Raw genomic sequence first — 23,864 nt, forward strand, 5'->3', positions numbered from 1 at the left:
CATAAGCAATAATTCTAGAACTACATCTCCCCTAAAATAATCTATTTTTTTACATATGTGCACAGCTTTAGCAAATTAAAGCCAGAGAGAAATGCTTGATGTACTATCCAGAGGCATAATTAGAGTTCGCTAAAACTCAGAGCTGGCAAATTCAAGAAGTTTGTAATGAAAGCTGCAGTTTCCCTCTTTCCTATTTTGTACACAAAAATCAGTGACTAAGAACTTAATACTGGATGACAAATCACATCCACACCATTAGTTAAATAGTCTCACAGTTAAACACATCTTAAGGACCATCAAAATCAGTATTTACATTTTATAAATTTCTGAAGACACCATTAGAAAGCTTATATACCCCTTAAACAAACAGGGAACTGCATCTCATGGTGATGGAATGAAATAAAAAATTAAAAATACCTGTATTTACAGCAGCATTGTTCCTTTATAAATAAAGAATATGAAAAATGCAATATTTTAAGGATAATAAAAAATTGAGGTGATGTCACTCAACCACAGTGCTTGCTGGAATAAACCCTTCGGTGCTGATACTGTACCAGTAGTGAAACCACTTTCCATTGGAAAAAATCTGTAAACGTATGCATAAAATGTGTTAACAGCAGTGCAAAACTGCTCAAATATAGTTTAGTCAGCATCTTAGTATCTGTATTGAATACAATACATCACAGAATACTTGCATAAGAAGTGCAACACATTTTCTGGTCCAATTTTACAGTGCATTTTTCCCTCAAGAGTGGCATCTCGAAAGCCAAAGCTAAACCCACGGCCTGGACTTGCAGTCTGTACTCAGGAGGACAGCAGGCATGAACTTCAGAGAAGTTCCTCGAGGCAATGCCCACGTGCTGACTCCAGACTCTCAGCTTTAGCATGGCACACAGGATGTGGGACCCCAGGCAATGGGGCTCACACCAAATCGTTTGTGGAGCTGTGTAAATGTGTCAGAAAAAATATAAAGGAGCTAATGTTCAAGTTTAAAATGGTACACACTGGGTGATCAATACATCAGAATTATCCACGAAAAACCAAACTGCTGGTATCCTCAAAAAGCCAAGGTGGTACTTCACTGTGTCTGGAAGGTGAAAAGCCAAGATCTTTCCAAACAGGCACAAGGCAAAGGAAGTGCTAAGTTTGCCAACTTTGATAACTTCAGAGTAAAAAAAAAAAAAAAAATTTTGTAATTTATGATCGATTGATAAATGATTTCAAATACAAGGATCAAGGTTAAACTTTAAATAGTGAGACGTTATTTTCACAAAAAGCTAACTGGAGAATTTCTAGATAAGAAAAGCAGAAACTGTATCCCAATCCCCTTACCCAATGTTTCACAACTTCATGGTAGGAAAAACAGCCAGATACAGATCCAAAAATCTTAATATAAAAACGGTTTTACATATACTTAAATTATGTAAATCCCATAAAGTTCTTAAGACACTAATTTCTAAAATTACAAAAAGATTTTCATATTGCTCTTCATGCTCAAACTCTTAAAATATTGTCATTACATCACCAAAACCAATATACATGTAGTACTTGCATAATTAACTGAATAGAAACCCTGTTAAAATAATATCCTTGTTGAAATCATTTATTTCCATCCAGCAGCGCCTGTTTGGAATCTCTGCATTTTTGTGTGTAATTCTTTATAGAGCTCATGCACCCTAGAATGTCACTTCAATGCTTGTCCGTTGAATGGCATCTGACCTTTGACTTCAGAGCTTTTGCTTCTTGCTCTGTTTTGTGACACCTGAGATGCTATCCATTTCTGAAATTCTCTCTCTCATATTATTTTCACTATATCCATTTGTTGTCCCACTTTGCTCCTCAGAAGATTCCTCATCTGCTGGGGAGGCTGATTCTCCTTTCTCTAACTTCTGCTGCATCTCTCGGAGCCTGGCAACAGCTTTGTCTATGGACATGATGCTGATGAGGTTAAAGTCATGCATGCTGACCAGATGTAGCATAAAGTTTCGACACAAGTTCTTCTTAATTATTTTTTGTCCATAATTTTCCACAAACAGCATACAGGCATGATTCATTTGATTGTCAGCAATAAACCTGCCAAATGAGAAAGCCACCATTATCCAAGCAGAACGTTTTCAGGAACAAAGTTACACTGATAAACCATGCTGTAGTGTCACTGCATCTATGATGTGCTCTCAACATCTGCCATGTTTTTTCTTTTCAAAGCTGTGAGGCTACACAAACAGGTGCAAGAACATTTTTAAAAGCTTAAGAGTCTAAAGCTCGTTTCCAAAATTATCCCTTATTGATTCTTTCCTAAACAGTTGGGCCAGCTGAATTTAAAGTGCTTAATGAATTGCAGTGCAAAATACCCAGCCAAAGATATGCCAGAATTTATTCATATAAAAAACTAAGTTTACAGTAACGTACCCGTGCTTCATAACATGAAGATTCCATAATTTCATCACTTCTTTCTCTCCCTCATTTACATCAGAAAATTCTTCAATTTGCTGGAGGGATGAAGGATTAGGAGAAAGGATAGAAGAAACACACATCAGAACTGCTTATCTGCTGCCAAGTACTGAAAGCACACCTTAAATTCTTATACCACCCATACATCACAGAAACAACTACTGCTGAAGATTCAGGTACTGTGGTTAAAAAGGTCAGAAAAAAGCTGTGCCTTGTATGCCTGTGGTGAAAATTGCTTCCACGTGACATACACACACCACTGTGTCCTCCTGCAATACCAGCATCTCCTCTTTGAAGGAGAAAACCAGCCACAGACCATGCAAACTCATCAGTGCACCCATGTGGGCTGAACTAATTTTGCCATTAAAGCTATACAAACTTTGATTTGTATACAAACAAAGTACAAAATACAAACTTTGATTCTGTGAACTCCTCTCATTAGTGTCTCACCATCCCAAACCTTTCGATTTACTCCAAGTAAATGCTTTATTTTCTCAATGCGTGCCTTGATTGTTCCCTACAACTTCAGACCCATTTAAAAGCCACACCCCATCTAAAATACTTCTGTGTAAATGGAATAATTACAGTAATGGTTTTCTCCCGTAGCCATTCAGGATCCTTTTCATCCTCACTGTCCACTTCCATTTCTTGTGGCCGGAGAGGCAAGCAGGTGTCACTGTGGAAATAGAGCCGATTGTGCCCGCTGCTGTACGTCCGCTGCTGTTCCACTTCTCCATCTTCAGACTCCAGGAATTCTGACATACTTGCTTTCGTACGCTTTGGCCTGGAAAAAAAAACCTGCTTTCAACCCTCATAATAAATATGTAAATACTAAGTGAACTATTCTTTCAAGCTCTAGCTTGCAAAAACGTTGGGGAGAGGGAAAATCACCACCCGTGAAATCACCTCCCAACACTCCATTCCAGCCCACACTTGAACGCTTTATTTAGTCATAAAGTGCTGTACTTTGGTGACAGTGAAATGTAACACTGTGTATGTGCACCTAGAGGTTTACAAATCTGTTTCACAGACCTGGTCCCCATGTCTCAGCTCCCTACCTGCAGACAAGGATGTGTGTGATTGGAGTTCTCTTGACGGGCCCGTTGCGACTGAAGGCAAAGCCGGGCTGGCGATGGATGTCCTGGGGATTTCCTGCATAGGAGCCATCATAGCACTCGTTGATGGATACATCTATCCTAGCACCTTTTGGGTGATACTGAAACAGGTAATTGCAAATAGACTTAGCTAAGAGCAATGGCAATACATCAGGAGGTTTAAACAAGTAACCTTCTCAATTCTGAACACCTTACGTATCATCCTGTCTATAACCTGACAGAGCTCTGGTTTCCTTTTACATCATGCAAATACTTTTTAACCACTATTAATAAATTATACCAAAGTCTCCTTGCTCTGTATGGTTTTGTAGCAACAAACGTTTGCTAATAAGCACCCTAGAAATTAAAACATTTTTAACCAGCTAAGGAGTGAAATCTCGGAATAATCTGAACAGGGCAGTGGTCATAGGAAACTACATTATCTTCAAATAAACAAGAAAGAAACCTTTTTTAGGAGAAGGTTTGCTATGAACAGGTCCTTATCAACTGAAATATAACATCATATTTAAATATTTACATTGCTTTCTACATCCCATGAAAGAAGATACTAATGCAAAAGCAGCAGCTTAAAAAAAACCCAAAACCCCACAATTATTTTTTTCCACAGGTAACACATGTTCTCAGTAGATGCAGTCCTACAACTGAGCAGACTAAAATCAATGTGTATGTAATATCTAACAGATTGCACAGTGATTCATAGTCCTAAACTACAAAAAAGGCTACTTACAACATAATTAAAGATAAATCTGCTGTGGCAAAGCTTCAGATGTTTGAGTAAACTGTAGAGCTTCCTACAGTTCAGTGTGCACCATGGGCAATGCAGATCATCCCGGGCTTCAGTCTGCTGCCTCGTGTTGTTGTTATAGAGGAACTGATGCAAACAAAGGAAGAAATAGTATTAGCAGTAGAGTATTAGCAGTAGTATTAGCACATCAGTTTCATTCATTAACCTCCTAACTCCCCAAAGAAAGTTGGACACCACTTCAGCAAACCCCGACAGTAATAGGAAGTGCTCTGGAACACGACACCAGCTCAGTGCACTGAAACATTGGTATTTCAGGAATTTTTTTGCCCATAGGGAGACCACCTGTTCCACTCCAGATGTCTAACAAGACATCTCCTTTGTATTTGGAACATCAGGCATGCCCCCAGGAAGCTCAGTTTTCTAAAATACTTCCTGCAAGAAGAAATATGTGAAATGGTTCTTAATATATGAACCTGAAAACTCTTATTTGATACCCACTAAAAAGGCAAATGGAAATATCCACCCAGCTCAGAAGGTAAATGAACATTTTCATTCCATGCAATATTTACATTCTGGTTTTTTCCCCTCTAATGCTTCTTTTCAATACCTGGTAAAATATTCTCAACTTTTGTCGAGGTTCATTTAAAACATCTCTCTCTTTTCTTGTTTGAAGGTCTGTTGGCAAGGATTCTTTCACAGCTGAAAAAAATACATATAGACATACATTTCTTTGGTGAAGATGAGAAAAAAAAGATGTTGTTTCTTACCCAAGCAAGAAAGTTCTGAGAAGGGCACCCTGCTGCTGACAGACATGGGCTACTCTAATGTTTTTTCATATACGTAGCTCGTATTGGCAAAAGAAAGTCTTGATGCTCAGCTTTCTTCACAAATGTACAGGCAAACCCATCACTAACACTAAATTTTAACATTTTAAACACTAAATTTATCTCCATTCTGGAGAAACCTTCAGAAAACCTAACAATGGTCAGGGAAGAAGCAAGATTTTTCTTACTCCATTTAAGCAAACAGCAAATTCTTTGGGTATAGCTAGAAGTAGGTGTGGCTGGGGAATAAAAAAAAAACCACTTTCAGATGGGTGCATAGTAAACACATTGCCTAATTTCAATTTCAGAAACTTCCCAAGCATACATCAGACAAAACAGTAGAAAAGGCAAGTAGCATAAAAAATACTTGATTGAAACTTTAACCCTTAATTCTTAGTCTTCAAACACTCACTGTTTATGTGTGTGAGGCACTGCTCAGTTGCCTCTCAGTGACTTTCAGTAAAATAATTTGGTCCATGTAATTAACCAGAAACCTCACATATCTAAGCAGGTTTATTTATCTGCCCTCAGGAAAAAACAAATAATGACACCTACTTGCTTCCAAATGGTGAAAAAAAAGGCAAAACAAGCCTCAGCTCCACTGACATAAGGAGATTTTCTAGAAGATCCTCTTATTTCACATTTAATAATTTGGAAAACAAGGAAATTTTCAACCTCTTTTTGTATGAAAAAGACAGAAGGCCTGATACTTTAGCCTGCACCACATCAGAGAATTAGAATTCCATGGCTCAGTTACTTTGAGCACTTTGTAATTACAGCAAAGCTTAAGCTGCCACATTTAGAAAGTCTTTGATGTCTTTATTCCATTGGTCTGCCTTGGGAACCATGCCAAAGTAAAATGACAACACCAAATTCATGTACCCTTGGGAAAGATGCCCTGGATCTTTTCCTACTGAGCCCTCTAACTGACAGAACTTCCCTTCTGTTTTCATTCTCCTTTCTTGGAATTCAGAGGCTGAAAACAGCAAAACCATGGTAAATGTTCTACACCCCCACTGAGCTACTATATGGTTCTGTACTTAGAGTTTGCTGTACTGTTTTGGAAGGAGGCTTTTGATGTAACTTTACCTAACTATTGGAATATTTAACTCCTCTGATCCAAGAGAAAAATGGGTTTTATCTGTACATTGGCAAGGCAGCCTGGCCACAGCCCTGTTGCCTCTGTATTTATTGTGTAGTAAACTAGTACACACCTTCTAGAGTCAGGCAACATGCAGTCATTTCCCCTGCAAGTCTGAGCATAAAACCTGCCCAACAAATTATAAGTCTCAAAGAAACTCTAAAATACAAGGAGGCCTGGTATGAGGAAATAAAGGGAAATCAGAATAACTTTTACAGCAAATGTTCAAGTATTTCCCTTCTTCTGCTGCCCTTCTCCTGGAAATCACTTCACCTTTGTGTGTATTAAGTGTCAGTCATTCATCCTCATTTAAGAAATCCGAGTCTCTGCAATCCCTAGCTCAGGTGAAGTATTCAATTCAGAAGAGAGGAACCAGTCTCATTTAATGATTCACTACAAAGCATAATTAATAAACTCAAATATTTATAGAACAGTAATTAAAATGAGTACAGCAAACCAGACAACCCCAGAAGTCCTACTAGATTTCCCCCAATTTATTTTGCATCAGGATTAATGAGCATTGTATATAATCACTTTAATATTGTCAGGACTTAAAAGACACTATTTTTCACTTTCAAATTTATCTTAGAAAAATGCACAAAATACAGGATACAACAAAGTCCATTCATTTTTGCTTTTTCATGCTTAAGACTGCCTGAAGCAGTTGTACCAGTGTGTCAGGAATCCTGAAGCACACAAGTGCTAAGCAGGTGATTATTCAGCAGCAAAACCAAAGTTTGCTTACCTATAGTCTGAGCAGGTTTGACAGAATTGGGCTTGTTTTCTTGAGGGAGGCTTTCAGAATTTCGTGTTGCAAGAGGCTTAGCTATAGGAGCTGTAGATTTATCATTTGTATCTCCTGTCCAACGAAGAGTAAACTGAAGTGTAGGTCCCTGAGAAAATGTTTCAAATGGAGGCAATCTCTGGGAGGGGAGAATAAAGGATATACCAGCACAATCAGTGTCCTCCCATGCACAAAACCAATCATGAATAAACATTCACAGAATGGAGATGTAAATTTTAATCACACAAAACCCTTGTGTTTTCAATATAAGCATACACATTTAAATATATTAAACCCAAAAAAGATACAAAGATGACTCTGCAGGTTCCTGCACATTACTGAGCAACCACTTCATGCACATTCTGTGTGACACACATTGATCTCTCTGAAACTCTGAACAGCACAGTCTCTGATTAGAATGAAAACAGCACTTGCCCTGCAGCCTGCTGCCAGGGCACCTCTTTCTACTCACACCTACTCCTAATTCTGCAGTCCAGTACTTAATACACATGCTTTAAAAATGGTACCACTGCCTGCTGCTGAAATGCTATTCCACTCAATTATCAAGTTCCTAGTAATAAAGAAACAGAAAACACTCAAGTCAAGTCCAAACTCCTATTATCATCCTCTAAATTTAGCAGTGAGATTGCAGAATTCTGTGTTGATCCACCTCAGTCAACAATTTCTCTGTATCCATCACTTTCTCAAGCACTGACTCTTAATATCATCACTAAATTTTATCAGCACCCTCTGATGCAAGGTTACACCTATGAGAGCTTTGGGTTCCTCTTTCTTTCCACAAAGTATTCTGCTTCTGCAGTTTCTTCCTTTTGATTTGTCCAACTTAAATTTATTACAGTAATAAACATTTAACTTGAACAAGATAGAAATTCAGAAGTCACTGAGATAGTTGCCACACCTACAAAAGTTAACATCTGCTTGGATTAATGATCTAGTGTAGCCAAAGCTTCCCTAGACAAAAAAAATATTAAAACTTATGTCCATACATCCTGAAACAAAGCACTATGTCCTATTCAGTTTAATCCATTTTCAGTGGAACAGCCACTGCCTGCATTTCAAATTGTGTTTCTCCCTAATCCAGACCATTTTATCTGGAGACAGGTCCTTCAATCAACCACTAAAATAACCCATACCTTCCCATCAAGTATTGTTTCCCATGTTGCTCTTTTCTTGCTGATGGGACACTCTTCCATTTCCTGCATGGCCACTTCATATTCCCCATCCAGAAGCTGCAAACGTCTGTCAAGACAAAGGATGCATCATGAGTAAAGCAGCTCCTTTTATTGTCTGCTTATTAAAACATACAATGTATTTCACAGCAACCAAGTTATTTTACCCAGACTCCAGATCTGCATGACCCAAATAATCCTTTTCCAGGCCTGGAGTCTGGGTAGGATAACTTATTTTGCAATCTCTCAGTCAAACAGAAGACTTACTTCAAGAGTTAAACTATAAGCAAATAGTTTATAGAAATCCAAAAGAAATCAAGTTGATAGGTTATATTAGGGAGATGAATTTCCATGTAAAGCAAATCTGCAAAGATTTTTTAAAAATAGTATTATTAGTAAGTAAAGATAACAAATCTTAGAATAATTTAATCACACTTAAACTACATCACAGAGTAAGCCTGTTATGACTTTAACTACTTGTTTGATTTCACTGTAGTAATGGAGAACTAATGCTGTCTCTAGGTGCTAGCATAATGACATCTGTGACTGCATCAGGAAGAGTGTAGGCAGGAAGAAAAATTATGCCTCAACCAGAATGTAAACAGTAAGCACATGTCAGAGACTGCTTGGTTTACTGTTTAATTATGCTGTCACTGATCTTTAACAGAACCACAGAAACTACATCTGTCAAAAAACCTGACAAGGAACAGACAAATTGATTCCTATTAACAGGACAATACTCAGGTTCAAAAAAGGGAATTATTTACAACTGTCACTGAACATGTCTCAGTATAAAGTGCACATCATGAAACTTGTAGGTCTGTTTATTTAAAACCAACCAAACAACAACCCTAAGCTCTCATTATACCAACTAAAAATGCAAACAACCAACAATGAAAACAAAGAACTGACACAAGTTTAATATTAAACAAATTCCTAACACTTAGTAGAAACAATATTTACTTTGGGTATTACCTGTTTTTATCAAATACAGTCATTTGTGCCACAAATGTCTTTTCTCCATCTTCACGATTTGAAGAATTCCTTTTTCTTCTAGCTGGAAGCTCCTCATTGACATCTGCATGTATGGAATATAATAATCCATTACTACACAAGCACAAATCCAAAAGACTGGCCAGCTTCTATGCAGCTGTAAAATATAACTGGCTGTTGATGACATCAGATGTGTTGAACAATAGAAGAGGACACACTACTTAATGAACAGCTCAGTGGCAATGGAAAGAGCCCTCATCTTAACAGCAATCATATTCACATATATTTTAGTTATCTTAATCTGTCAGTATAAAGAATTTGGGATCTGATCTTTCTTCTCTTGTGCCTATAAAATAGCTGAAGATTTTCATTTTACATGCACTCTTCAAAGCTGTAACATTTGTGATGTAACAAACCACATCTCAATAAATTAAGAAAATTGCTTAAAAATGTGATATTAGGGTACTTTCCTAATTGGGTAAACCATGCAATTAATGAGAGACCATGACAGCCACCCAGAGCTGGGTCAGTAGTTACCAGTGCTGCTGGAGGTTTAATGACAGTCAAAGCAACCACAGGGCACTCAAGATTTTTTTTTCATCCCCAACTGCGTTACCCTCACATCTTCACCATCACAAATTGGTAACAATTTATTTTAAATTTACACAGAACTAGAAGCACAGTTTCTACCTATCAACTGTATTTTAGCTCCCATCTTCAAAAAGAATGAAAACAAATGCAAATAAATCCAGTCACTCATCTGTTACCAGCCCTTTGCAGAGCATGACCTACGCTGCAGACCAAAACAACTGTGGACATGCCTACAAGACAGACCTTGTAAAACCATATTTAAAGAGTGATCTTACCAATGTTTTCATTAGTTTCACCATTAATCAGTCCATTAAACTCTCTTCTTCCTGGGCGAGTTACTCTGAATAACAATGAGTAAGACTTCACCATATGGCTATTGCTTGGTTCAAACTCATTGCTGGAAACTGCAAGTGATGGGAAGTTGCCTGGTTTTATTTGGCTGAGGTCTGGGTTTAAAGGCACCTGCTTTTTACCTGTAGGAACCTGTCTTATTGGACAACTGACATCCTGCAAGAAAACAAGAAAGCTAAGGTTTGGGTTTTTAGAACACAAAGACATTGTTAAAATGTCTATCATTTATGGATCGTACTCATCCCACCATCTTTTTGAAAACAGTCACATAATAGATGTAAATAAAAAAATCTGGAACAACAATCCTAGATTTTAAATGCAAAAATAGGTATTTGAAAGTGTAAATAAAACTGGCATTTTATAACCACTACTGGTAGTAGCCATCTTTCTTTAAGTGATTAAATTAACACTAACACGAAGCATTCAGAAAGACTGTAGAACAGTCATTAATACTAATTTATTTATGTTTACCTAAAAAAATTAAATGTTTTGGTTACATATATATTTCAAGGGCTTCCTATCTTCTCCTTCCAATATTACAAAGTGCACTTTGAGCTATCTGGGAGATAAAGAACCACTACCTAGGATTTATTATATTCAGTATCTCTCAAATAGATCATGAACACTGTGCAGTACTGGACAAACAAGGCAAGATGGTCTGAGCATAAAATTTGCAGCAAAACATTCCCAATAACCATCAGCACCTCCTGCTTTTACCATATTTATCTGTATTAAAGCAAGTAACAAAATTGGCTAGAAACAATATTAACTGTTAAAAAATATGTTGAAACAGCTTAACATTGTAGGGGAAAATACACAAAGTTCTGACTGCAAATCTTTCCTATTTTGGTTAGATTACAGCATACATTACTGAACCTCCCCATACTCCCATAGCTGTGAAGATAATTTGCCAACTGGAGTGGAACAAACAGCTAAAATAGGAGCAAATTCAAAGATGCTTAAAAAAATGAAAGATATGAACATTTTTATGATTCATAGTACCTAAAATCTGCAATAATTGAGATGATCAGTGTAAAAAACTATTACAGAAAAAGCAATGGAAGAGACAAGACTTGACAGGAATTCAAAACAATTACAACTTGTTCTTTTTTATTTCTAAACTCTGAAGGGCATAGACTATTTTATTATTTTTGTAACTGCCTGGTTTACTTAAGCCTCCAGACATCACAACAGAATTCATAGTTTTGTGATGTGATACAAAAACATTTAAGTAAAATAGAGGTGGCTGAAATTTACAGTGAGAGAATCTAACTTACAAGCAAGATAAATTCAATGTACAATGGGGTTTTTTTTAAACATCCAGTAATTTCCCACAAAGCAGAGCAACAGCCATACATGTCAATGTATATATAGATACATATTTGCTGCTGAAGAAAACCTTAGCCAGCCAATAGAAAACAACTTGAACAGATTTGTTCTTGAATTTCAATTGCTCTCAAGAGAAGAATCATTTCACCATTACCATGTTGTATAGCAACATTAATTAGATGTTACAGATTCAGGTAGAAATTTTCCTTTATGTATTAATTGTTTGAATCACGTTTACCTTTCGTTTCTTGTGGCAAACTTTCACAAGCAGTACTTCCAGGGTAACAGAATTTTGTTCGTTCTCTGAGTTTTGTGATGGCTTATCTAAACAGAAAAAATATTTTAAATTCTGAAAAACTGAAGACCTATTAAATGGTGTAACTTCATCTGCAATTACTTTTTAATCATAGGTACCTCCAGGCACAAAGATCTCCAGTCAAAGTCTATGTTTCAATTCTCCCCAAAGTTACTGCAAATTCCCACTTGACAACATATCCTACTTGGCCAGTCTAATACTAGCAGATGAAAATGCACATTTATCTCCAAAGCTTGAAGAAAGTAAGCTTGCCACCTTTGGCATTGCCAAAACCTTTTTATGGTAGAGAGAAAGGACACATGTAGATTCAAGGAAAGTCAGAACACACTAACTACAGATGAGTAAAATTATTTTCAATAATTTTTTCCTTTACAGCTTGCAAACTTGGAACTTGGTTTGCATGAAAACTTAATATTCAGATGGTAACAGATAGAAAAACAAAACTTAAAAAAAAAAATTAAAAAACCCTAACACTTTCAAGTATTTAAAGGCTGGAGTTTTTTTCAAAGCTATTTAAAATACCCCAAAGACAAACTCCTGTCAAATCACTTTCTTCAGAAACTCCCTAAGGTCTATTTCATTATGAATGAATGATGGCTTGAGTATTTATCAGTATCCCTGTTTTGACTAAAACCCTGGAATTCTCATCTTCTTAACATTACAATCACACTACAATGTATTTAAAGTGCCATTGAAAGTATTCTAACTAATGGGACAGTCCAAGTTCAAATTCTACATCCGAACAGCAGAGATGTTGTTTTCTAATATTTATTTTCTAATATTCCCCTCACAAATCTGTATTAATTCCTACAAATCAACACTATAATGAAGGAATTTGCAGACATACCATTTTTATGGAAGAACCCAGTAAACGTAAGTTGCAAGTGAGCAGATAAGCTGAACATAAAAAAAAAGAGAGATGTTAGAACAAATAAATATTTTCTTCACACAACAGCCACTCCACTCCATTCCTGGATGTTCAGGACAGGCCTCCACAAGAGGCAGAACTATAATGAAGTGATTCTGGCTTGGAAACTGGCTGGATTTAGCAGTTGCAATTCATGCAAAGCTGCAGACCAGTTTTTTTTTTTATAACCAACTCCCTCCATGCATACCATACTTTGATGCATCAAAAAGGACCAAAAGCAGGGGTTTAAACACCCCAGTAGAGGGGCATTCATTGTCTGAAGATCTTGCCTTCACAGGCAGGCAAACATTTCCTCACCATTCATCAGCAACAGAGATGAGTTTTGGTGGAAATTTTCTAGAACTCCACTCTGACCCATGCACTTGCTATCAATTTTATTTTTAACATGTATTTTAGGCTTTGTAAGTAAAATATTTAAAATGGGGAAGCTCTAGCCTTAGAAATCAAAATTGCCAAGTCCACATTATCTATATTTAGGCAATCAAAATAATAACTGCATCTATTTTGTTTCAAAGCATTGTAGCTCATAGCTAGACTCTTCCTCTGACTGTACATCCATTTTATGTCAGATTGTTAAATTCAGACTACATTTCAGCTTAAAGCAAGCATTCATAGACTAAAACAGGTCTCAAAAACACTTAGTATTTCTGAAGTACATAGATTTGAACAAAATATTGCCTGTTACACTAGAATAGATACAATTTTGAGAAGCTTCACTGACTTCTCAGGAAGATACAACCTGACATTCAACGTTTATTTTTAAACACAAACATTCCTGAGAGCACTGAGATGATCTGTAAAGTGCTGCAGCATTCAGAAGACTGCACTTTTACCAACTTATAGCATTCGCCCACGTTACTTTTCCAGAACGATTCTAAATTACATTGTTTTTTTCATAGCTTTGAAAGCCCAAAAAAGCAACACGCACAAATCAATTTTCTATTTTGTTTCAATATGAACCTTTCCCTTAAAAAGATATCTACCAAGTATCTACAATATGTGGAGGAAAAGAAAAACAATAAAGTAAATTTATAAAACTTCTTAAAACACAGAATTTGTAAATTTGTATCAGACTAAAAATGATTGCCTCAAGTACCTGTGAGATTCTTGTTCTCCCTTCATTTTCTCTACTTTTGATAACATGTCATCTACTTTGAATGTTTTCCTGTGAAGAAAAAGAAGGGATAGTTTCACATAGCCACAATTCTCATGATACACAACAAGAAAATTTATTTGGCCTAAGCTTTGATTTAGTTTTTACAATCTAAAACTGTCCATACCTATAATTTTAGCATCCTGTTTAGAAAACACCCTTTTTAGGCCTATTACCACACCCGTGCTGCAGGGACACAACTGCAATGTAGCTTCTCACATGGTATTAAAATAATACAAAGAATTAAAACCAGACCTTATAGAAGTAATCCTACCACTCATAAGAAGTCTCATTTAACAGCACCTTATTCAAACCTTGCAATGAGCACACCTAAGCACATTTAGCTTTGGTCAAAGAAAATCTCCTTGCTTCAGTGATGCTTATGCCTATAGGAACTTCAGCTCTTCAGTCATTACTGCTTTCATCCTCATCATATTAATGAAACACTTGAAACCTCATCTGACAAAGTAGTTATAAAATTAATTATGAAAAAACTCAATTTTCTCCACAAAGTTTTATTAAATGGACACAACACAAAACCCAATGTATTCTGAAGCTACTTCTAGAGCTTGCTCACAGAAAATGAGGGAGGCTGAGGACCAACAACAATGATGTCATGGAGAATAATCACTTCAAAACACTTTCTCTCTGTAATTCTGACATCAGTCTGTTCATGCTCCCATGCTCAGTCTGTCCTACCACACATACAGTTTCATGTTCACAGCTAAATAAAGTTCACTCATGAACACAAGTTACTCAGTAGTTTCCAGGACAGTATTTATTTTTTTAAAGGAAAATTAATGCTGCTGGAGCTGGATTCCAACAAAATTGCACTAGACTAGAATGACATTGCATGAGCTGAGAGGCCATCCTTCCTACATTTGTATCTTGGAAAAATGAAGTAAGAACACAAGCTGCTGCCAAATACTGGATTTCTTATAGGGAGAACAACACAACTTGCTCTGGGGAAGTGGAAAGCATCATCTACAGAAATAATCCTGACTACAGAAACACTGATGTCATACACTGTCTGCATTCAGCACATAATGTATCTGAATGACTTAGTGACAAATCACAGGGTGGTTAAATAGCAACACTTAAAAAGAAACTCCAATAAATACAGGGCTGCAGTCAGATACCAAGGAGAAAAATAATTATGATTTGGGTAGTAAACAATCACTGATTCAAAGCTTTACTCAGCCAAAGGCTCACACAGATGACACATTCAAGAACTGACTCACCTACATTAAAATGAGGGATTATTAAAATGAACACTGCAGTGCTCAGCTTTAAAGCAAGAGATGTTAAGAACAGAGAAATTCATTCCAAGTTTCAGATTCTAAGGTTAAAAAGTCTCTGCATGTACTTTGCCCATGCTCATCACTGTTTTGGAGAACAGCAACTATCTTGAGAGGCTGCCCTAAGACTTTAAAAATTGCTTAGAACAGCTCTAGAGCAAAACTATGTCATGATCAGAGTATGAGCCAGAAGCCAGTGAGACAAACATATTCCAACAGGGGAAAGTTTAACATTTCATAAAATATACCAATATCTGATATAACTTGCATGTAATTTTTGTGTTCATTACTGATAGTTTCTTACAGAAAGAACACAACTGTTACTAATGTCAGACTCAGTTAAAACAAGAGTCCTCCTAAAGATCCTTCAGAAAAACTAAAAATAGCAACTAAAAAAATTATTAAAAAAAACCTGTCACCTTTGAAGCTAACTTGGAAGAACACAAAAAAATACAGAAAATCCTTTCAACTGAATTACTATTTTAATATTACCATGTTCCCATGCATAACAAGCAAAATTGAAGTTTTTGTAATAACCACCCTAACACACAGGATTTTCATGGCTACATTTACTTGTGCTACAAGCAGGAGCATCTTACACGTTCCCTTCTCCATCCACAATAATGATTAGCCAAGTATTAAAAGTCACATCACAGCATGACACTGCTCTGCCAATAAGTAAAAAAATTAATTCTGTTATCCAAATACTGTATGGGAAGCAATTTCTATTAACAGTAACTTCTTTCCAACACCATGACCTGGTCTAATAATACAGTGACACCTGAAGACAGACCCACAGGCAGAAAAGCCCAATTCAATTCTCCATTGAGAAAGATTTGGCCCCCAAGCACCTCTCCAGGGACAAGCAACTTCAGTCCTTCAATCCCAAATGGACACGTGCCCATTAGCTTACTCCCTATCAACATTTCTCCATGCTCTAAGCATCCTAAACACAGTATTAAACACATGGACCAACATCAATGCATAATTTCTTGGTAAAAAAGGCAGTTTTCCTTCCCTACCTCCAAGTGATAAATTTGTCTGGCATTTTTCTCAGACTACGGTGGAGCTAGAGATAAAAGATGGGGAGCTGTAATTACTGCTGTGATAAGTAAGCTCTGTAAAGTTTGGAGATAACTTCTTTATACTTGACAACACCGTTTACTGACATAGCAATCAAAACAATGTCAAACAATTTAAAAATGGCAGAGTTAAGTTCTAATAGAGCAAATAAAAAATACATACATGTCTAGTCATGGTCCACATCAGCAGTTCTGAAAGACACTTCTTTGCAAGAACTCTACAAACATTTTCACTATACTGAAACTAAGTATGTATTTTTTCCTAATATAAGCCTTTGAAAGATCAGCTTCCCTAGTCTGGATATTTTTCCATTTTTAAAGCCTCCTTCTCTGTGCAATAAACACAACCATATAGCTTAACTATTTCTGTAGAATGAAGAATGGCAATGAAGGTCTTGTGCACCTTCCAAAGTGTAGCTCAGACCAGAGAACAACTGCCCCACTGACCTCCTCATGGCTGTTTTGCCACAGTCTCTCACTTCTGCCACTACATCTGAGTAGCTCAAACTACCTTTAATGTAGAACTTTTGTGGTTTTAACTAGGCTGAAGGAGAAGGACCACAGCACTGACAGCATGGAAAAGAGAGAGAGGAGGACTCAAGGGAGAACACACTTCTTCAGTTATTTTCAGATAAGAGAATATAAGCATTGCAACCAACTAGAAGTAAATATAAGTTATATGCAAGAACTTCCTGTTGCAGACTTCTAGTTCAAAAAAACCCAACCAAACAAAACACCCTGAATATTTTCTCTTAAAATAACAAACAACCCACTTTGGTAACTTCAGTAAGAAAAAGCAATCAGCAACTTCAATTTTAAAAAACAATACAAACTTTATCACTATCTAACCTCTGTACCTTAGGTTGTTTGTTACTGGTTCAATTTAAGACAAAGTTATTCTGTAGCATTAGAGATAATGGTAAAAATTAAACAATATCCAAGATATTCAAATGATCTGTTGAGCATTAGAATTTGTATGTTTTTATTTAATTTAAAGCTATCTTTTGCATTTTTGGATATTACCTTCCTTAGATACAAATATAACTTAAATGAGAATTGAATAATCAGATTTTATTGCTATGCCTTAAACATTCATGATTAAGTATTTCAGTCCCACAGCAACTGTTTCCAAGCAGTAACAAATTCAGTGTTAAAATATTTAAAATAAGTGTTCAGGCTACATGAAAATCGAAAGTGTAAAAATTATTTTCAATGAGTGGGAAGTAACTGAAAGGACTTTGTTATCCTGCTAATAAGTTAAGTACACAGCACTTTTCATTGCAGTACTTCTGTATTTTAAAGTCTATTGACATGCAACTGTAGCACCTCACATGACAGGAATGACTGTTTTGCAATGTCAAAACTGAAGTCCATTTTTCAGATGTATCCAGTTCAAAGCAACATTTTTAAAGTTTTAGCTGGAGTTTTTGTAAAATGCTATGAACTGACCTCCATTTTTCAGTTTTTAAAATAATTACAGAAATTATTACTGTGTTCTTCCAAGATTAATCAACAAAACCAATAGTTTTGTGTTTGTTTGTTTAGTAAGTGATTAGGCTACAGTTTAAATTAAAACGTTTCATGTGATTATGAACAGCATTGATTAGGAGAGCTCAAACATTACACAATTGTGTTTTTTAAGTAGTTCACCCCCAAACCATAAAACAAACATGGGAGAATCAGTTAGGATTCTGCAGATAGTTATCCACATTTGAGTACTCCCAGGATACACAGAGGAGATGATCTGAAAGTCACACACACCCTTAAAAGTTCTTAGGTTTCAGAAATAACTGTGGAGCAATTTATGCATTTTTTAACTTCTTTGAAAAGAAAAGGACATATTTTACATGCCCTGTGCAAAGAGGAGGTCATTCTCCATTATTTATTAGACTTCTGCTACTTTGTTAACATTTTAGGATTATTTTTCAAAAAACAGCTTTACCTTTTGATATTTGTTCGGGAGTTTCTGTGGGACATGTAAGTAAGAGTTCTGTGCAAAAATATTGGCTGCAAGAAAAAAAACAAAAAACAAAAACAAAACGGTTATGCTTTGATTAAAATTTTCTGCAAGTCTGAAGTAAAGGAGCAATAAAAACCAATTACTCACTGCTATTAGATTCCGGGTACGTAGAAATCTGTATATCTGTGTTGGTTCTAAAAAAAGAAACACATATCATCCAATATATCTTCTACCTCCAGAGAGAAAGTCTTAAAATGATTTAAAAGTGTTTAATTTAGCATGTTTAATTCATTTAGCATCTAAGTCATTTAAGTGCATGAAGACATTCAAGTAAGTCCAAGTTAAAAGTTAAAGGCTAGTGCACCTACTGTATAACACAAAGCAGCTTTTTATTTAAGCTACCATAAATCAGCAGTCACAGCTACAACTGCTCTTCCTTTCCAGAAAATGTGTTACTTACAGGCTTTATATAATAAAAGGCCAGGGGGAAAAAAAAATCTAAACATTTTATAACCTATTATCAAATAGGCAAGTTTTCTTCATGAAGTTAGTGGACATATTGGTTATGATACCAAAATAGTACAATAAATTTACAGAGTTGGACAATTTGGTATCTGATTATTTTATCTTTCTGGAAAGTGCCAAGGTCACTTGCACAAGGTACCAAAAGAAGAACAGAGACTGTCAGTTGACTGTGACACATTTCAGATCATTCTAAGCTGGGAAATCTGTTTCCTGAACCTTTTACATTCACAGGATCAGAAAAATGTTGATTCTGGTAAAGCAACTACTGTTTCAAAGTGCAAATTAGGGGAAAATAAGACAGCCATCCCTAGTGTTGACATGAGTGAGTAGCATCATTTGAAATAGGTGAAACAACCAAAGTTAAAAAGAGCAAGACTTGCTCACTGCAAAGAGGACCTTCAGTTTAGTTTTAACCAATTTGCTTAAATCAGGACAAAATGGTTTTGTCTGGACCATACCTAACAAGAATTCCAATCTGGACTGAACCCACTTTAAACTGCCAGCTTCATTAGGCAACATCAGCAAGAAACTTAGAAATTACCTGATAAAGTACATTAAGTCTATAGAAAAAGAGAATGGAGAACCTCTTCATGCCCGTGCTAAGCCTGCTAACACTGCCTCCACCTCCCACATAAAGAAAACAATGTATTTCTTAAGAAATGGAAAACTTCATTTTCATATGACTGAAAAATTTATTTCAAGTAGCTGGAAACAATACTGTAATTTATAGAATTCTGTGATCAGAAGTGAAAAAGGACAGCATTTATACTCTTCATCCCCTTTAAAAAAATATGATTCAGCCTTATTTCTACACTTATGAACATAATACCACAAAGAATCTGTTATGATAAAAACATACTGTCATTAGAGAAGGAAATCTTAATATGATTCCAGAATTTCCTTTTAGTAACCTGATGAAAACCAGTAAAATTCTGCTTAAGGAAAATTACCAAAATAAAAATCTGTACTTTTCAAATCAAGATATAAGACAGAAAACAAAGAAATTAAGAAACATGCACTTTACTAGGAAGCAAAATACAGTCACAACTTCTAAAGAAACATCCTAGGGTTTTTTTTTAGTCTCCAATAAAAGGTGACATTACAATTTAGAAAGGTATGAAAACATTTAATTAAATTACATCGTTGTGAATGTAATTTAAGACAATTCACTGCTGCTTCATCTTTAGGTTTTCCAAGTAGAAAAATTCTGAGACACAGTTTTCAACCCGCAGACAGACACAGGTTTCACAAGTTCGTATTACTCAGCAAAAGCTTAAAATAAATCTTTATCTTTTTCTAGCATATGACCTTGAAAAGGGACAAAAACAGTCGGGAAGAAAGTGGTTCAGTACCACGCGCGTTTGGATTTTTCATTCCAATATTTACTTATGGACGTTTTTCCCATAATATTCACACCACAAAGTTAACAAGCTACAGTAGATTTACACTGTAACTTACTCAGGATCCCCACCTGCCCACCTCTACCCTCCTCTTGTCTGACAGATATGAGCAAGAGAATTTTTATTCCCATCTCAGCCAGTAAACAAACCTCTTAAAACTCCTTTGCCACCGGACCTATTTGCAGTACAGTATTTATTGAGGACATAGCTCTGTTATCAGGGCAAGGGGCGAGGGATCCCACACTGTTCAGGATCTGAGACAGCACCAAGAACTACCAGGACTTTCCCGAACACTGCCACCGACTACCACCGACAGTGAGAGCGATAGTGACAGCACGAACCCCCGAACCCGGTCAGGTATTTAGTAGGCATAGAAAATCCCTATTTAGTAGGAAATGGAAAATTTACTTCAAATCCTAACAAACTGCGCAGAAATTCTTTAGTACCGTGTAAGTTTATTACTACGCTGTGCTTTTGAATCAGATTTCCACAAACAACTTTCTGGAGCATCCAAGGGGAATCGCCTCCTCTTTGGACCTGCTATCCTCTTTGGACCTGCTACAGGGCGATGCCTGGGGTCGCCAAGGGCAATTTCCCATATGAAATCTCAACTAAGGGACAATTTTTGCCAGACAAAGAAAAACCAAGTACAGTGAACTCTTAATCACATCCCGCCTCTGAACGGGGCCGCCGAGGAGGGGAGAAGCCTCCTGGCTGCCAACTCCCCAGTACCTCCCGGGGCTGCCAGAGGAGGGAAGGGCACCAGACCCCGAAAGCCCGATGGGAACTGTTACCGAGAGACCAAGTTCACCGCCTGTGCGCAGGCACACCTCCCCCCCCCCCCCTCCCCGCCTCCACCGCCGGGCCCCGGCCCTGCCAGCCTCTCGCCGCCCTGCCCGAACACCGGCCCCGAACCTCGCGCTTCCGCCCGCGACCCGCCGGGCCCCCGCCTCCCCCAGCCCCGTTCCCCTTCGTTCTCCTCTCCGGTCCCGGCTCCCTCCCTCCCCCGACCATGTTTACCCCCGGAAGCCCCTACTCTCCACAGCCCTCCCCTCCTCCTCCTCCCGCCCTTTCTGCGGCGGCCCCGGCCGGTCCCGCCGGCTCGGGCCCCCACTTCCTCCCCCGGCCCGGTACTTACTCTCGAAGGCCTGAAGAAAGAGCTCGTGGTCGGCCTGGATCTGCTCCATCTTCGGTTTCTTCACGGGGGGCAGCGCCGCCGCCGCTGCCGCCGCCGCCGAGGAGGCCGAGGAGCCGCCCGAGTAGCCGCTTCCTCCGCCGCCACCGCCGCCGCCCGCGGCACCACCGGATTTGCCGCCGGGAGCCGCCGCCGCGGCGGAGCCCCCGAACCCCCCGCCGCCACCGCCTCCTCCTCCGCCACCACCACCACCTCCTCCACCACCACCTCCTCCTCCTCCTCCGGCGGCGCCTCCAGCGGAGCCCGAACTGGGCCCCGCACCTCCACCGTGCTTCTGAGGAGCCATGGGCCTGGCCCCCGAGAGGGCCCCGGCAGGACGGAGACCGAGCGGGGAGGGAGGGGGCGGCTGGGGCGGGTGGGGTGAGGAGGGGGGAGGGGAAGCGCCGAGCTCCAACTCCTCCAAGTCTCCTCCGCTCCGCTCTCCTCGGCGCCGCCGCCAGCCGAACCCGACCACCGCGACGCGCCCGCCTCCCCTGCTCGCCCATTGGCTCCGAAGATGGCGCCGCACCGCCCCATTGGCCAGCGCCGGGCCCGCCCCCCCGTGACGCACGGATGGTTCTGGAAGCGCTTGGTTGGTCGGGGCGCTCCGCCGCTTGGCGCTTCCCCCCTCCCCCGCCTTTGAACTGAATTCGCGGGAAAGGGCCGCTCGCCCTCCGCCGCGGGGCACGCTGGGTAGAGCGGGGCCGCTCTCCCGGATCCCTCCTCCGCTCGACCCCCTCGGGCCGCCCGCAGCTCCGGGATTACCGGGTTCGGTTCCCGAGGCTCTGCCCCTCGCCTAAGGAAAGCCCCCCCACCCCCTCTGCTGAGGAGCCGCGCAACGCTCCTCAGAGGAGATGGGGCTCGATAGTCCCAAGAGGCGAATTAGAAAAAGTGGAAGCTGGCGTATAAACTGGCAAAGTTTTTGTGGTAAAAATTGTTATAGTGGGTAGGGCACGAGGTTCTGCTGGTATCCTGTAGCTTTAATCTTCGTTCAGCGTGAGGTTTCCTCAGAGGACGGGCCCAGAAACCTCGTGGAGGTGCAGGGAGGCTTTGGAGCATGAGGTGCGATGTTCCTGGTTTTATTCCCGCCTTTACTTTGCTTAACGAGGATCCACGGAGTCCTCGAGGAGGCATCAGCCCAGCTTACCTTCAGGATCAGATAAAATGTAATAGAGTCCAACTGTGCAATGGTCAGATTTAGCACTGCTTTTATTTTATCAAGTCCTTATCAGTGGTCCAGAGGCTCGGAACATAAAAGTCTTCAGCAGCCACCCCGTTCTATTTGCTTCCCTTTGCGAAACTTTTCAAGAGGAATATTGTACAAGGGTGGGTAAAAATGGTCTATGTGTGAAGTACAACCTTGAATTTTGAGACCAGACACAACTGCAGTGCTGGCACTGTACCTACCATCTCTATATGAGTTCCTAGTCTTAAGGAAAATTAGCTTTATGATAAATATTAAGAGGAAAGCTATGTATCAAAGTCAGCTGTGCTGTAAATGTGCCTTATGTTATCAACAGAGGGGATTCCAAGGTGATGGCTCAATTGTCTCCTAATCACAATATGTTTTAAGAAAATATATGTATATATACCCTACACATTCAAGTAAATAAGTCTTTACTGGCTGCTGCCCCCATTTTCTTTAGAGTACCTTTATACTCATTTAATATCTGAAATGCTAGTTTTATTTTTCAAATTGCCTCTTCCCCTTTTGCTTTTTCTGCTGCACGATTTTACCTTTCATGTTTGTATGGTACAGATTTCCCTGTTTTTTTTTTTATTTCTCTTCTTTCTTCACTTGTTTTCCATGCAGTTTCAACCTTTTCATGCTTTTTTTTTTTTTTTAATTCATCATTGTCACAATTTTACCTTATTATTTTTCTTTCCTCCAGACAAACAGTGATATATCTAAAATATTCTTTTACACATCTTATACCGCGCATCATAATTACCTCTACTTAATATTCCAATTTCTTGATCTTCTGTTTCCTACTCAGCTTCTTAACAGCCTCTCATTTGTTGTTGCAGACTATTTCGCTAATTACTGGCAGCAGCAATGTTTGCTACACTGTACATTTCTGAGTCTCTTTCATGTATCTTCCTCACTCAGAACCAGGGCACTTCCTGCTGAGCCTTCGGGTGCCACGGAACTCATAGACTGGACAGCAAGAGGACAGCAAGAGAATTTTTATGTGATCAGAGGTTGATCTTGAGGTCAGTGCCAAGTGACAACAGGCAACAGACATTGCAGTACGTGGGAGAAAGACTCCTAAATGTTGCATAGCTGCAATTTTGTCCTTGGAAGATGTTTATTGCCTAAAATCTGTTCCTGTTTCCTCCCTACTGTTTACAAGCCGCTGCTGCTTCTGGTGGCTCATCCTTCTAAATTTCAAAACCAGGAGGAGGAGCCAGAGGGCAACTTTCCAAGTAGGAGTGAGAGATAATTAGGCAATTAATCTCTGGCGTTGGATTCGGATCAGCTTGTGAACAGAGGAACTAAGGATGAGATTCTAG

The 23,864-nt window shown here is 38.7% G+C and overlaps 1 protein-coding gene across 1 annotated transcript; it reads right to left on the reverse strand.

Annotated features, from left to right (window-relative positions):
* Window positions 1-1,011: 1,011 nt before the first annotated feature.
* Window positions 1,012-21,871, reverse strand: SUZ12 (SUZ12 polycomb repressive complex 2 subunit). Its single transcript, XM_071764311.1, is given in 17 exon segments — window positions 1,012-2,073; window positions 2,410-2,489; window positions 3,037-3,235; window positions 3,510-3,667; window positions 4,294-4,437; window positions 4,919-5,010; window positions 7,022-7,199; window positions 8,215-8,320; window positions 9,226-9,328; window positions 10,110-10,341; window positions 11,753-11,838; window positions 12,678-12,727; window positions 13,855-13,923; window positions 18,234-18,298; window positions 18,399-18,445; window positions 21,315-21,802; window positions 21,804-21,871. Coding segments are annotated over 17 exon segments (2,496 nt in total). The 5' UTR covers window positions 21,857-21,871; the 3' UTR covers window positions 1,012-1,727.
* Window positions 21,872-23,864: the final 1,993 nt, after the last annotated feature.

The sequence above is a fragment of the Heliangelus exortis genome, chromosome 20 (genome assembly GCF_036169615.1).
Source record: "Heliangelus exortis chromosome 20, bHelExo1.hap1, whole genome shotgun sequence".
Lineage (NCBI taxonomy): Eukaryota > Metazoa > Chordata > Aves > Apodiformes > Trochilidae > Heliangelus > Heliangelus exortis.